Source organism: Peromyscus californicus, unplaced genomic scaffold (assembly GCF_007827085.1).
Source record: "Peromyscus californicus insignis strain IS unplaced genomic scaffold, ASM782708v3 Scaffold_4__1_contigs__length_199733344, whole genome shotgun sequence".
Classification (NCBI taxonomy): Eukaryota; Metazoa; Chordata; class Mammalia; order Rodentia; family Cricetidae; genus Peromyscus; species Peromyscus californicus.
Genome location: NW_026294562.1, coordinates 113,192,186 through 113,206,555, shown reverse-complemented (window position 1 = coordinate 113,206,555; position 14,370 = coordinate 113,192,186). Strand labels below are relative to the sequence as shown.

The window sequence follows — 14,370 nt, the reverse complement described above, 5'->3', positions numbered from 1 at the left end:
TTTGAAGCAGGTAACTAGGAATTAAGTTTGTGTATCCTGGATATACTTAATAGATTGTGATCCTTTAACCTCTCCAAGATATGCTGCATATGACATTTACAATGTTTAAGTTTCCTTCAGTGAACTGTAACCATTCCTAACAATGACCTTTGATGTCTTTAAAAAGATGATGAGGCCCCACCTGGATTGTGAAAATGCCATTAAGCTGACAAATACCACCCAAAGATCAGTTTTGAACTACAAACTACTCAGGACAACTTCAAAGCTCTTAGCTAAGATGATCCAGCCTTATAAACTACTCTAGCCAGGACTTCAGATAAGCCTTGCATTTTCCCATTATACAGAGACTGGACAAAAATGACCATTATCTCAATTTTCTCAGGGTCCCCTAAATATACTGTCACCCCCAGACAACAGGAAGTAATTTAAAGAACATGATGCCCACGTTCCCAAGAGGTGGGGTGGGGAGTTTTGGGTCATTCAATGGGTTATGGATGGTTGTCATCATTGGCAGGGAGGGTTACAAATTGTTGTTGGAGAACTTTAAGGCTCTGAAGAAAGAAATTGAAGAAGATATCCTAAAATGGAAAGATCTTCCATGCTCATAGATAGGTAGGATTAACATAGTGAAAATGGCAATCTTACCAAAAGCAATCTACAGATTCAGTGCAATCCCCATCAAAATCCCAACATAATTCTTCGCAGACTTCAAAAGAACAATACTCAACTTCATATGGAAAAACAAAAAACCTAGGATAATTAAACAATGCTGTACAATAAAGCCACCTCTGGAGGCATCACCATCCCTGACCTCAAGCTCTACTATAAAGCTATAGTAATAAAAACAGCCTGGTATTGGCATAAAAGCTGACATGTGGACCAATGGAATCAAGTTGAAGACCCTGATGTTAACCCACACACCTATGAACATTTGATTTTTGATAACGAAGCCAAAACTGTACAATGGAAAATAGAAAGCATCTTCAACAAATGGTGCTGGCATCATTGGATGTCAACATGAAGATTGCAAATAGATCCATATCTATCACCATGCAACAAAACTCAAGTCCAAATGGATCAAAGACCTCAATATAAAACCAGTTACACTGAACCTAACAGAAGAGAAAGTAGGAAGTAGTCTTGAGCACATCGGCACAGGAGACTACTTCTTAAATATAACACCAGTAGCACAGACACTGAGAGCAACTACTAATAAATGGGACCTCCTGAAACTGAGAAGCTTCTGTAAGGCAAAGGACACACTAAATAAGACAAAACAACAGCCTACAGAATGGGAAGAGATCTTCACTACCTCTGACAGAGAGCTGATCTCCAAAATATACAAAGAATTCAAGAAACTAGACATCAAAATACCAAACAATCCAATTAAAAAATGGTCTACAGAGCTAAACAGAATTCTCAATGGAAAAATCTCAAATGACCAAAAGACATTTAAGGAATTTCTCAACATGCTTAGTCATCAGGGAAATGCAAATCAAAACTACTCTGAGATACCATCTTACACCTGTCAGAATGACTAAGATCAAAAACACTGATAATAGCTTATGTTGGAGAGGATGTGGAGCAAGGGGAACACTCCTACACTTTTGGTGGGAGTGCAAACTTATACAGCCACTTTGGAAATCAGTATGGAGGTTTCTCAGAAAATTGGTAATCAATCTTCCTCAAGACCCAGCTATACCACTCTTGGGCATATACCCAAGGAATGCTCAATCATACCACAAGGAGAGTTGTTCAACTATGTTCATAGCAGCACTATTTGTAATAGCCAGAACCTGGAAACAACCTAGATGCCCCTCAACTGAAGAATGGATTAAGAAAATGTGGTACATATACACAATGGAGTACTACTCAGCAGAGAAAAACAATGATATCATGAAATTTGCAGGCAAATGAATGGAACTAGAAAATATCATCCTGAGTGAGGTAACTCAGACTTAGAAGGACAAACATGGTATGTACTCACTCATAAGTTGATACTAGATGTAAAGGATAACCAGACTATAACTCATAGCTCCAGAGAAGCTAGCTAACAAGGAGGACCCAAAGAGGGATGCATGGATCACCCTGGGAAGGGGAAATAGATGAGATCTCCAAGAGTAATGGGGATGAGGGGTGGGCAATGGAGGGTAGGGGATGGGGGATGGGCACATAAGGGAATGGGATGGTTGAGCTGTGTAGCAACGCCCGAGTTACTACCTGTTCACCATGTCCAAGCAAGGGGCTGAGGATTAAAAAGAGAGACAAGGCAGCGGGTCATTCATCTCAGTAGAATGCCCTTTCTTGAAGGAGGGAGGAGGCCTTAAATACAGACTTACAGCACAGTGGAAGAACCTAGGAGGGCAGAAGTTCGCTACAGATGTTTTACACTTTAGCATTACACCAATGTGCAGGATATGCAGACAAGGAACCTTCGGTAAGCTGTTTAGGAGGAATGAAACCGGCAGGGAATTAGCATAGGGAGGACATCTGATCGAGGTCAGCAAGCAAGGCTACAGCTCCCCAAGGAAGAGGGGCCAGGGACCAACAGAGCTGGAACAGGGATGGAGTGGGACAGCAATGAAAGAGATACCATGATAGAGGGAGACCTCATGGGGATAGGGAGAAACCAGGCACTAGGGAAGTTCCCAGGAATCCACAAGGATGACCCCAGCTTAGACTACTAGCAATAGCAGAGAAGGTGCCTGAACTTGTTTACCCCAGTAATAAGATCGACAAATACCTGTGGTGATATTGTGTTCCCCAAAATATTGTGCATCCTAATAAACTTATCTGGGGTCAGAGAACAGAACAGCCACTAGATATAGAGGCCAGAAAATGGTGGCACCTATGCCTTTAATTCTAGCATTCCAGAGGCAGAAATCCATCTGGATCTCTGTGAGTTCAAGTCCACACTGGAAACAGCCAGGCTTAGTGACACATGCCTTTAATCCCAGAAAGCAGGAAGGTATTTAAGGCATGAGGACGAGGAACTAGAGCCTGGTTAAGCTTTCAGGCTTTTGAGCAGCAGTTCAGCTGAGATCCATTTGGATGAGGACTCAGAAGCTTCCAGTCTGAGGAAACAGGATCAGCTGAGGAACTGGCAAGGTGAGGTAGCTGTGGCTGGTTCTGTCTCTCTGATCTTTCAGCATTCACATCAATACCTGGCCCCAGGTTTGATTTTATTAATAAGACCTTTCAAGATTTGTGCTACATCATGCGGGACTGCTGGGGCTTGGTGGGAGGTGGAGAGAAACTCTCTAGCTACAAATGGTACCCAACAGGTTGGCAAGAGTTTCCACCTAAAACCTGAAAAGCAAGATTATAAAACGGAGCTAAAAACAGCTTCCTAGTTGTCTCTCTCAAGTTAGCAGCAGCCTGCAGATTTGAGCTAATATGGCGGGTTCCTGGCGTGGGCACTTGACCAGCAGTATGAGGGGAATGAGACATCTCCAAGCCACACATTACACTGCTGCTGTGTGGTGGATTTAGCCTTTGCTAATTAAAAAAAAAAAAAAAAAAAAAAAGAGGTTTCTGGGCTACACGCTGCTTTAATAAAAGCGTAGACCCACTATCAGGTTTGACCAACCAAGACCCCCTGAAAGGTCTCTGATGACACCCTGGCCCAGACGATCCAACATTCAGAGTAGTTTCAAGGCAACTGGCTCAGACAATACACCCTCATGGACTACTCCATAATCCTAAAATTTTCTTTGTGTCCCCGTAAGATACAGCATCCCCATCCAGCATGAAGTAGTAAGAGAAACTACACCCAAATTCCCAAATATACCAAGCTGGCTTTGGAGATGGAATTGGCTCACTCCTCTGAACCCAGGCGTATTCCTAAAAAAAAAAAAAAAAAAAAAAAAAAAAAGGTTGATGTGTCCTATATCAGAGGAGCCCTCTGGTGTGGGGACAGAGAAAAACCAATATTTTTATTTAAAACAGGTTGATTATAAATGCAGTCTCTTTCTAAAGAAAAAAAGGGGGATAGTATAGATATGATAGGATAAAAGGATAGATTAATGAACCTACTTTTAAAGAGCAACAACTTGTTTGAAATGTTTTACATTGCTATAGATTTTAGTTTATTGATACCAATTTAAAGTTATATTAAATTGTGTGTATATTTCTACTCTTGTTTAAGGTATTATGTTTGTACAGCTCATTTTAAATTGTAATGGATAATTAAGAAATAGATTAATAATTAGTCATCTATGATAATCATACTTGTAGCCATCTTAGTTAAGTTTTCTAGGTATACATAGATATATTTCAGATAGATAGGTAATCTTCAAACACTTCAAAGACCTACAGAATATGGCATTTAAAACGTTTTAAAAATTTAGACTTTCTGGACAGTGAGACATGTCTGCTCCTGGCAGCACCGATTTACTTCAGAGAGGAGGATGGGCATCGAAGACACTCTGTATGGAGTTTATCTTCTTCTTGGCAAAAATAGCCATTTGGGCAAGAAACTGTTCTTGCCTGGACTGCTTGATCAACTGGACATGCAGGACCCATAGGAAGGTGACCACTGAACTTTGCTTGGCAAAATGGTCCTCAAGGTTCCTGCTTCTCAGAGTAAACTGTCAGACATTCTATAGGACACTGAGAAATGACTGAGAGACACTAGGCCTGTGGGCTGAAGACAGATGCCCCAACTTTACAAAGGAACATTAGGTGACTGTCCAGGCTGTCAGTTATATCTGTCTACTCTCCCAAAACTCCCAAAAGTTGCTTGTGTCCTTCTCCTGTTTCTTAGGTAATATTATATCCTTCTGAGGTCTTTGATGTAGTTGAAGACTAGATAGTTATAATTTCCTTAGTTATGATAAGAGATAAGTTAGATATGAAACCTTAGACTCACAAATATAAGATAGATAGGATATCTTCTTTAATTTTGCCAAATACAAATAGACTAGATATTGTAACTGTAATTCTTGCTAGATAACTGTTTTGTTATATGTAATTTTACTATGTTAAAGTTAAAATCTTCCTTTTTGAAAAAACAGAAAAGGGAAGTGCTGTGGGATGTCCTGTATGTTGTGAATATATGTTGCTATGATTTATTGATAAACAAAACACTAATTGGCCAGTAGCCAGGCAGGAAGTATAGGCGGAACTAACAGAGAGGAGAATTCTAGGAACAGGAAGGCTGAGTCAGGAGATGCTGCCAGCCGCCATGATGAGGAGCAGGATGTAAAGTACCAGTAAGCCACGAGTCAGGTGGCAAAGTATAGATTAATAGAAATGGGTTAATTTAAGATGTAAGAACTAGATAGCTAGAAGCCTGAGCCATTAGGCCAAACAGTTTAAATAATTTAAGCTTCTGAGTGATTATTTTATAAGTGGGCTGCAGGACTGCCAGGGTTTGGTGGGAGCTGGAGAGAAATTCTCCAGCTACAAATGCCCTAATTGTCATCATAGAGCCTTTCTCCAGTAACTGATAGAAGTAGATGCAGAGATCCATAGCCAAACACCAGGCCAAGCTCCAGGAGTCCAGTTGGAGAGAGAAAAGAGGGATTCTATGAGCAAGGGTCATCAAGATCATGATGGGGAAACCTACAGAGACAATCAAACCAAACTAGTAGGAACTCATGAAATTTAGACCAACACCTGTGGAGCCTCCACAGGACTGGACTAGGCCCTCTGCATAAGCAAGACAGTTGTGTAGCTTGATCTGCTTAAGGGGCCCCCTGGCAGTAGGATCAGGATCCATCCCTGGCTTTTTGGAACCCGCTACCTATGGTGGGACACCTTGCACAGTCTTGATGCAGGGGGAGGGGCTTGGACCGGCCTCTACTGAATGTACCAGGCTCTGCTGACTCCGCATGGGAGGCCTTACCTTCTTGTAGAAGTGACTCAGTGGTGGGTTGTGGGGAGGGGAGAATGCTGGATGGGCAGGAGGAGGGAAGAGGGGGATCTGTGATTGGTATGTAAAATGAATAAAAAATTTAATAAAAAATTGTTGTTGGTCATTGTAAGGGAAGAAACTAAGCAAGGGAAGTTAGATTCAAGGATCTTTTTCTGAAAAGAAATATGGAGATATAGGAACGATAGGATAAAAGGGTAGATTATTGAATCTACTTTAAACTAAAAGGCAACTATTAATCTCGAATATTTTACATTGGTATGGAAGTTTATATATTGATGCAAATTTAAGGTTATTTTTGTTATAACATAATATGTGTGTGTGTTTCTTCTCTTGTTTAAGGGATTTGTGTATATTGATACAAATTTAAGGTTGTTTTTGTTACAACATACTGTATTTATGTTTCTATTCTTGTTTAAGTTTATTGTTCCTATGCAGTTCATTTAAAAATGTAAGATGAGCCTGGCGGTGGTGGTGGCGGTGGTGGTGGTGGCGGCGGCGGCGGCGGCGGCGGCGGCGGCGGCGGCGGCGGCGGCGGCGGCGGCGGCGCACGCACGCCTTTAATCCCAGCACTCGGGAGGCAGAGCCAGGCGGATCTCTGTGAGTTCGAGGCCAGCCTGGGCTACCAAGTGAGTTCCAGGAGAGGCGCAAAGCTACACAGAGAACCCCTGTCTCGAAAAAAAAAAAAAAACAAAAACAAAAATGTAAGATGAAGTTCTATTCCTTGAAAGCTATTATTATAAACCACTTAGCATAATTAAACACAGGTTAGTAGTTAGTATCTACAACAATCAAACTTGTAGTTATTATGTTAGGCATGTTTTCAAGGTCATACAGAGATACATTTTAAATAGATAGACGGTCTTCAAACACTTCAAAGACCTACAAAATGTGGCATTTAAAATGTTTTGTTAACATAGGGTTTTTCATGACAGTGAGACATGTCTGCTCCTGGCAGCACCAATCTACTTCATAAAAGGACGATAGGCATCAAAGAACCTCCATATGGAGTTTGCTTTCACAAATTAGCCATTTTCGCAAGAAACTGCTTCAACTGCTGAAGGTATACCATCCAAACTGGACATGTAGGACACAAAGTAAAATGACTGCTGAACTTTGCTAAGACAAGGTTGGACAGTCCTTCAAAATTCCTGCTTCACAGAAAAGTCTGCCAGATATTCTAGTCCTGCAGGACAAATAAGGATGATCAAATAAATGTTGCAGAGGAACCTTGTGTAACTGTCCAGGCAGCCAGATATCTCTGTCATTTCTATAATTTTATAAGTTGCTTGCTCTACACTTCCTGCTTACTCAGGTAATATTATATCCTTCTTGGGTCTTTGATGGAGTTTCTGAATACTAGATAGTTTTCATAGAAAGTAAATTAAGTACAGAGCTTTGGACTCATCAAGATAGGTTAGTTAATAGAGATTTCTCCAAATTTTCAAAATGCAGAGGGACTGGATATTGTAAATGCAATTCTTACTTGCTAACATTTTTTTTTGAGACAGGGTTTCTCTGTGTAGCTTTGCACCTTTCCTGGAACTCACTCTGTAGCCCAGACTGGACTCGAACTCACAGAGATCCACCTGCCTCTGCCTCCCAAGTGCTGGGATTAAAGGTGTGCACCACCACTGCCCGGCTTGCTAACAGTTCTTATTGTATATAGTTTTACTATGTTAAAGTTAAAACTTTTCTTTTAGATAAAAAGGGATAACTATGCAAAGATGTGTTACATCTGTTTATGCTGCTTTTGTTTAACTATATAAAGATGTGTTACATTTGCATCAATTAAATAAAATTAACCTGGGCTCAGAGAGGCAGGGTTAGCAACTAGTTGACAGGAAGTAGCAGGGAGGAGCCTAGCATGGGTTTTTTTAGTTGGGGGCAGTGTAAAAGATAAGAGTTTTCTGGGAACACCAGGTAAGAGAGAAAGTTAGCCAGTTGCTACCCTAACTCTCTGAGTTCACAGAATTTCACCCTAGCCTTTGAATCCAAGTTTTATTAGAACAATAAAGACTTAGTTAAATCTACCTTTAGCAACAGCAACAGAGCCATTGTCTGGAGGAACAGAACTCCCCCCAGGCTGCAGCCTCAGTAGCTGGGTCCTTTAAAGTGCAGCCACTATGACAAAGGTAAAACAGAAAAAAAAAAAAGTCACGATTTTGCTTTCTCTTCACTTCAAGCTAAAAATATTTATTTATAGAATTAAAATTCACAATAAAATTTCCATCACATTTTAAAAGTATTTGTTTTCTTGTATCAAATTGTGTAATTAGCTATCCAGTGTTACTGACTCCTCTTTTATCATCCCTGGGACAGAATGCCTGTTATAAGCAACTAAAGGGGGAATGGTTAATTCTGGCTTGAAGTTTCGTAGTCTGGTCTCCACATTCTTGGGCAGAGCATCATGGTGGAAAGAACATGTGGCAGCAGAGATTCTTACCTCATGGCAGATGGGAATCAGGGAGGGGGAGAGATACACGCTGGAAAAGGGCCAGACAAAATATAGCCTTAAAAACAAACTCTTTAGTAGCTTAATGCCTCCAAGTACCCCCACTTCCTGCCTTTCCCACCTCCTAATAATGCCTTCATATTATGAGTCCATCATGGGGTGGATCCAAAAATCAAGTCCAAATCCTCAGAGTCTATATCTGAAAACACATGGACACACCCAGGGGAGCACTTTGCTAACTTCTAGGTGTTGATTCACCACAACTTTACTCTCACTAAAATAAAAATAGCAGTTTCATTTTCACTAGCTTCTAACTGATATAATGTTTTCCACCATTTGGTCACGACAATAATCACAGAAGCACTCACTGTCAGTATCCGTGACATTATGACCAATAGAGTTCACAGATCTATTCATGTTACAATTATGACAAATGTCTGAAAAGAAATCATCAATTAGCTTTCAGGTATGTTATCATTTTATAGTTGTTACAATAGTATAAAAAATTTATTATTTTGACAACTACATAACCTATTTCTTTTATTAACCTAAGTGTCCTACTTTATACATTTCAAAGTAGTATCCTGACAAGAGATCTATATTGGTCCCTAAACTTCCAAAGACATCCATGGCCCAAAACTATGTTTTAAATGACTGTATTAGCTTTCTGGTAAAATCTTTGCAACTGCTATACCTCTTGGCATTGCCTTCCATGGTAGTTTTCATTCTCATCACTTTCCATTTCTGACAAGATGAGAGAGAACCAGAAGACTCTGGTCATACATGCATGGGGCAGCACTCAACATCTCTGTGTCAGTCACACATGCACATGGCCACACTCAACATCTCTGTGATGGGAAGAACCAAAGCTTCCTGCTCTAGTTTCTTATTCCATCCCAGCTTCTGATCCAAGGGGACTGGTTCTTGTTTTTGAACATCTATTAATCTGCTTTTTCAAGGACTATAATTTTGGTGAGGAAATGACCAGTATGTACACAGTGTGCTATCTTAAAGCTGGAATGCATGTATTAAATTTGAATTTGGAAAAGGTTAGTGCCACGTTCTTTCCACTTCCTATTAAATTTCCCCCCACGTTTCTTGTACTAATATACCGAAGAGTTTTCTACAAATGAGAAAAATAAAATTACTACAGGCTAAACATTTATTCAAAGCCTTTTAGCTATCTAACAGGGCTGAGACTAGAAGGCAGATGTGTTTCTTCTGTAATGCTTTTCTTTTTCAACTCTCTGAGAATACATCTCTTTCCTTTCCAGGAGCTAGTGTTCTGATGGTATAATCTACAGTCTGGGGGAGAAAAACATATTGTGTTATTTGTTTTGCTATTGTACCAATGTTTCTCTCTGGAACTGTTCAATCTATTGGTCAACAAACCCCTTCAAACTTTTGGTGTGTTGCAAGGGCTGGCCAAGCTCCAGGAATACAGCACTGAACAAGACCCAGTCTCCACCCACTCCATCAATCTTCTAATAAGAGTGAGTGTCAGAGAAATAGTTCATTCCTATCCACTTCTTTTTGGTGACTTTCTATTCACATTTCAAGATCCAAATCAAATACAACTTTTTTATGAAGCCTTCTGAATAGAATTAGTCACTTTTTGCTGTGGGTTTCGTATCCTAGGAACCACATCTCTAATACCACACGACAACAGTCTTATTATTTCAGTATTTTGGAAAACAGATTACACACACACACACACACACACACACACACACACACACACACACACCCCTACCCAGTGGCTCCTCCATCTTGCTGTATACCATAGAGCCGTACACAGTGTCAGACAAAAAATACTGGAATGAATGGAACTGGGGGCAAAACAAGGAAGCAGAAACTCCTCTGTGTTTCCTTGTTCTACTATGTATCTGTTTGTGTTTCCAAGTTTTAATTGGGGGGCAGGGAAATGTCTTATTGGTTAAAAATACTTGTAGTGCAACTCTAACCTGCAATCTATAAAAAAGTCCAGATGTGATGGCTTGCATCTACAATCTCAATATTCCTACAGTGAGATGGGATGCAGAGGCAGAAGAAACAGCTGGAAGCTCATAGGCCAGCTAACCAGAGGAAAGCTGCAGAAAGAAGGAAGACCCTGCCTCAACAAGATGGAAAGCAAGAACCAACTCCTGAACGTTGTCCTATGACCTCCACACATACACATATGCACACAATTTAATTTAATGGCATTCTCTATTGGTAATTTTAAATGATTGATAAAAAGCCATTTTTATTGTTTGGGCTAGTGGCCAATTAGTGACCCACATAAACAGAAGCAAACATATGAGCATTTGATGGCTGTTTTTAATTATAAAATCTTAAGTCTGTTCAGGAACGTATTTTGAAAATCTACCCTTTTTGTTCCAATTTATCTAAGTTGACACTCTCCGTAATCTAAACCCACTAAAATCTACACCTCCAAATTTATTTAATTCTGCATGACCTATGACTACATAAATTGAATCCCTAAAGAATCTCAATTTCACAATTTGGCTAACTCTAATTCTTTAACCTTCCCAAATTCCTTTTGAATTATTGTTGACAAGCCAGATATCTATGGTTTAAGAAAAAGAAATCAAAATTAGTTCCATATTTATGTGGCAGGGGAAAGGGCTGTGGTCCCTGGAAAGGGGTGGCCATTTCCTTCTGCCTGGATCTGTGGGCTGGACTCTTTCACAAGTGATAACCTTAGGAAATCTCAGGCTGCTGAGATAGATGGCCCCTACTACTTGGAACTTGAACTCCGTCTAAAAATGGGCCAAGGGTTATTTTAAAGGCTGAAGTAGAAATAGGGTCTCCTATGTCTTAATTTCAGACCTTCATATGGTTTTTGCAAGATGTGGAAGCTTCATTCATCTTGAAGCAGATCAGTCCTTGGTTTGGAGGTCGTGACCGACATGGACCAGGTTATTCTGCTTTCACTGAGCCACATGTTTCTGGAATGGAAACTTGGCAGATGCATTTCCAGAGAGCACAAGAATATTTAAAATCCATCTTTATTGTAATCAGAGCTACATTTCTGCAGCTTTCTATGCCTTTGGAGAAATGTTTAAGTGTGCATGTAGTCTGCTGTGTGCTGTTTATTTTTGTAGAAATGTTTGGGCTTCCTGTTTAAACAACTTCTCACAAGAGATTTCAGGAATGACTACTCTAAGACTATAGAAAACTAGAGTTCTGAGTTCAAGCTCACACTGGATAAAATGCTGTAGAAACAAATGGGACTGGGCAAGGTCTGGTGCGGAAGGACTGGCCGGCCTGCTATTATCTCACAGGTAGAGTTACTCAGACATAGACTTTGGGAGTGTAGTCTCAGAGGATATTTGGCTTTTATGTGATGATCTCATAGAAACTACAAGGCTACGAACAGCGAAGAAGTAGATCTTCCTAGAGAGTGTGGACAGGAAACAAAACTAGAGAAAGTCAAATAAGATATGATGTCTTCTAATTGGGACTTTAAGAGAAATGAGACACACTGGAGGTCAGCCCCAAAGGGAGAAGAAGGTAAGTAGACATTGGCAGATAGCCCAACATTGGAAACTAGGCAGAGGGGCACTTTCCAAGGTCCCAAGATACTCGGTGTGCTTTTAGAGGACTTGGAGCATTCAGAATTAGTCATTTTTAAATAGGTCAGTTTTATAACACAGACAGATCCACCATTAGGAATATCTAGTGAAGGACAGAGAAGTCTTCCCTTACCCACTAAGGCCAGTGTAGCCATGGTGTCATCATCTCTGGGGTTACAGGGAAAAGGGACAAGAGTGGTGGAGCTCTGGTGAGAATCTGGAGGCACAGGTGGACAGGGAAGTATGGCTGCATGGAACATATAAGCAACTGTGAGGTGTAATAGCATACCTGTGCAGAACGCCTCATAAAAGGCATTCCTGTCATCAGATGGGATGAAAGTTTAAAGCACAGTAATTCAGACATGACAGGGCAAACCTGACCTCATCTTTAATCACAGTGTAGTGGGGTCTGGGAAAACTGGCTATACGTATCCAGAACATAGCATAAAATACAGTCTTTGTACCTGAGCAACCATTTAATGTACAGCTTGAGCAATCTAACAAATCTTAAAAGGATTCTCATCTTAATTTATGGAAAGTACATTCATAGCTTCATGGACATCACTCTTTGACCTATATTTTATTAATAGCATACCAAACCCCATGAGGTACCAAGCAGTGTGGCAGAAACTGGAGCAGATCCAGTGTAGACTTTTCAGATTCCAAGGTATAACTATGATCATATGTTTTGTCTCTTCATATTTGTGGTGAAAATGATGGCACTTTCATGAGGACCCCTTTTCCTCTAGATATTCTGAGGATCCTCTTGTGAGAACAGTATCCAATTAGGTGGTCCCTTTGGCTTTCACTTAAAACTAAGTCCTGTATCCGTGCATCCACTACTACTGAATGATGCCTTGCATCCACTACTACTGAATGATGCCTTGGGGTACTGTTGAAAGTTGGCTTCTTCCTTCTGATGGTGCTGCCAGATGAGCTCGCTGTATGGAAGTAACATCATGAGAGACCTGTCTCTCCATGCCATGCCTAGTAGTGAATGCCATTTGCTACATCTCATTGTCTGTAGCATTTGGTGCTCAGTCCTTTTGACTACATGTGGTCATTCTCCTTCAGACACCATCAATTTGTGAAACCTCACACCAGGTAGCTCAGGTACTGGCTCTTCACAGCCTGCAAAACCAGAGACCAGCTTCCTTTTGCTTTAACCATAAAAATACAAAGGTACTATTTTCATTCCTTTCTCAGACAGCAGGCCCTTTCATGCCCTCAGCTAAAGAGAGTACTTAGGTGGTCTCCAGGGCCAACATTCTCCTGGCAGCATTTCTTTGTTGACCTTTACATGCCAAAGGTTCTTCCTTGCAAGTGGAAACTAGAAAGCCAGGGATAAGACCCCAAACTCCAAATTTCAGGATTCCCACTTTTGTACCTCAATAATTCTTCTCCCAAGACCCTCCTCAAGCACAGACAAAACAATAAGTGTAGGTCCTCCCAAGACATTCTTTTATCAAAGATTAAAAGACAGTCAATATGTGCCTTTGTGAATTCTTATGTGCAACAAAGAAGACCAATGAGTTAAAATGCAAGCATACCATTACATACATGGCACATACAGGTAAAGGCAATAGTATCTGGCTTGGGGATCTGGAAAAATGGACGAGGATGTGTTCAAAGAACTTGAAATTAATCTTGAAAGCATACTAGGAGTTAACCTGGTGAACAGAGGACTATGAAGACACTCCAAGCATTCATTCATTCCTTGTTCATTTAGCAAGTATCTACTGAATATGCACAGTGTGAGTGCCCCTATTCTAGCTGTTGGAGAGAGGGCAGAGCACAAGGCAAGTGACTCTCCTGTTCTTTTGAAGGCAGATAGGAAGCAAAGAGTGGTAAAAGCACAATGCCTTGTCTGTGTCTCTTCTGGTTAGTCTTCTCCTGGTGATTCTGATAACAGCCATATCTGGGTTCACTAGATTTAAGACTCTTTCATTAGGAAAAGCTGGAGAAATAAACATTTTAGTTGGAGACCTTATAAATGCTATTTATTTCACTGTGACAATATTTCACTCTGTAAATGCTTCAGGAACAAAGTAGAAATGCACCCTGGAAGGTGAGGAAAACTAATGACTAAGCTGAGTTAAAGGATGAACACAAATTCTATCAGGGAAAGAAAAGGGGCATATGTAGCAGAAGGAGCTTCTTGTATAAGGTAGACACAAGTGTAAAAGCTGGGGTCCTTAGAAAACCTGAGACTCTGCCACGATCATTTGGGTTGAGGGATGACAAGCACTGTAGGCCATCTAGCCTGGTGTTACATTAGTCCAAGAAAACTAGCCAGGAAGGAATGGGAAGGTAGTTCAGTGGTAGAGATCCTGACCAGCATACACAAGGCCATGTGTTCAATTCCCAGCAAAACACATGCAGAGACAGAGACAGGACAGATGGAGAGACAGAAACAGAGAGATGGAGGGAGGGATGAGGAGAGGGAGGGGAAGGGAAGGATG

General features: G+C 40.7%; 1 protein-coding gene across 1 annotated transcript in view; it reads right to left on the bottom strand.

Moving 5' to 3' along the window:
* The window catches only part of Tmem135 (transmembrane protein 135), a 233,508-nt gene extending 225,560 nt beyond the window's left edge, over positions 1-7,948 (bottom strand). The window contains exon 1 of the mRNA XM_052714210.1: positions 7,910-7,948. Coding sequence (XP_052570170.1) covers positions 7,910-7,933 — 24 coding nt within the window. The 5' untranslated portion in view covers positions 7,934-7,948. The remainder of the gene's footprint in view (positions 1-7,909) is intronic.
* Positions 7,949-14,370: the final 6,422 nt, after the last annotated feature.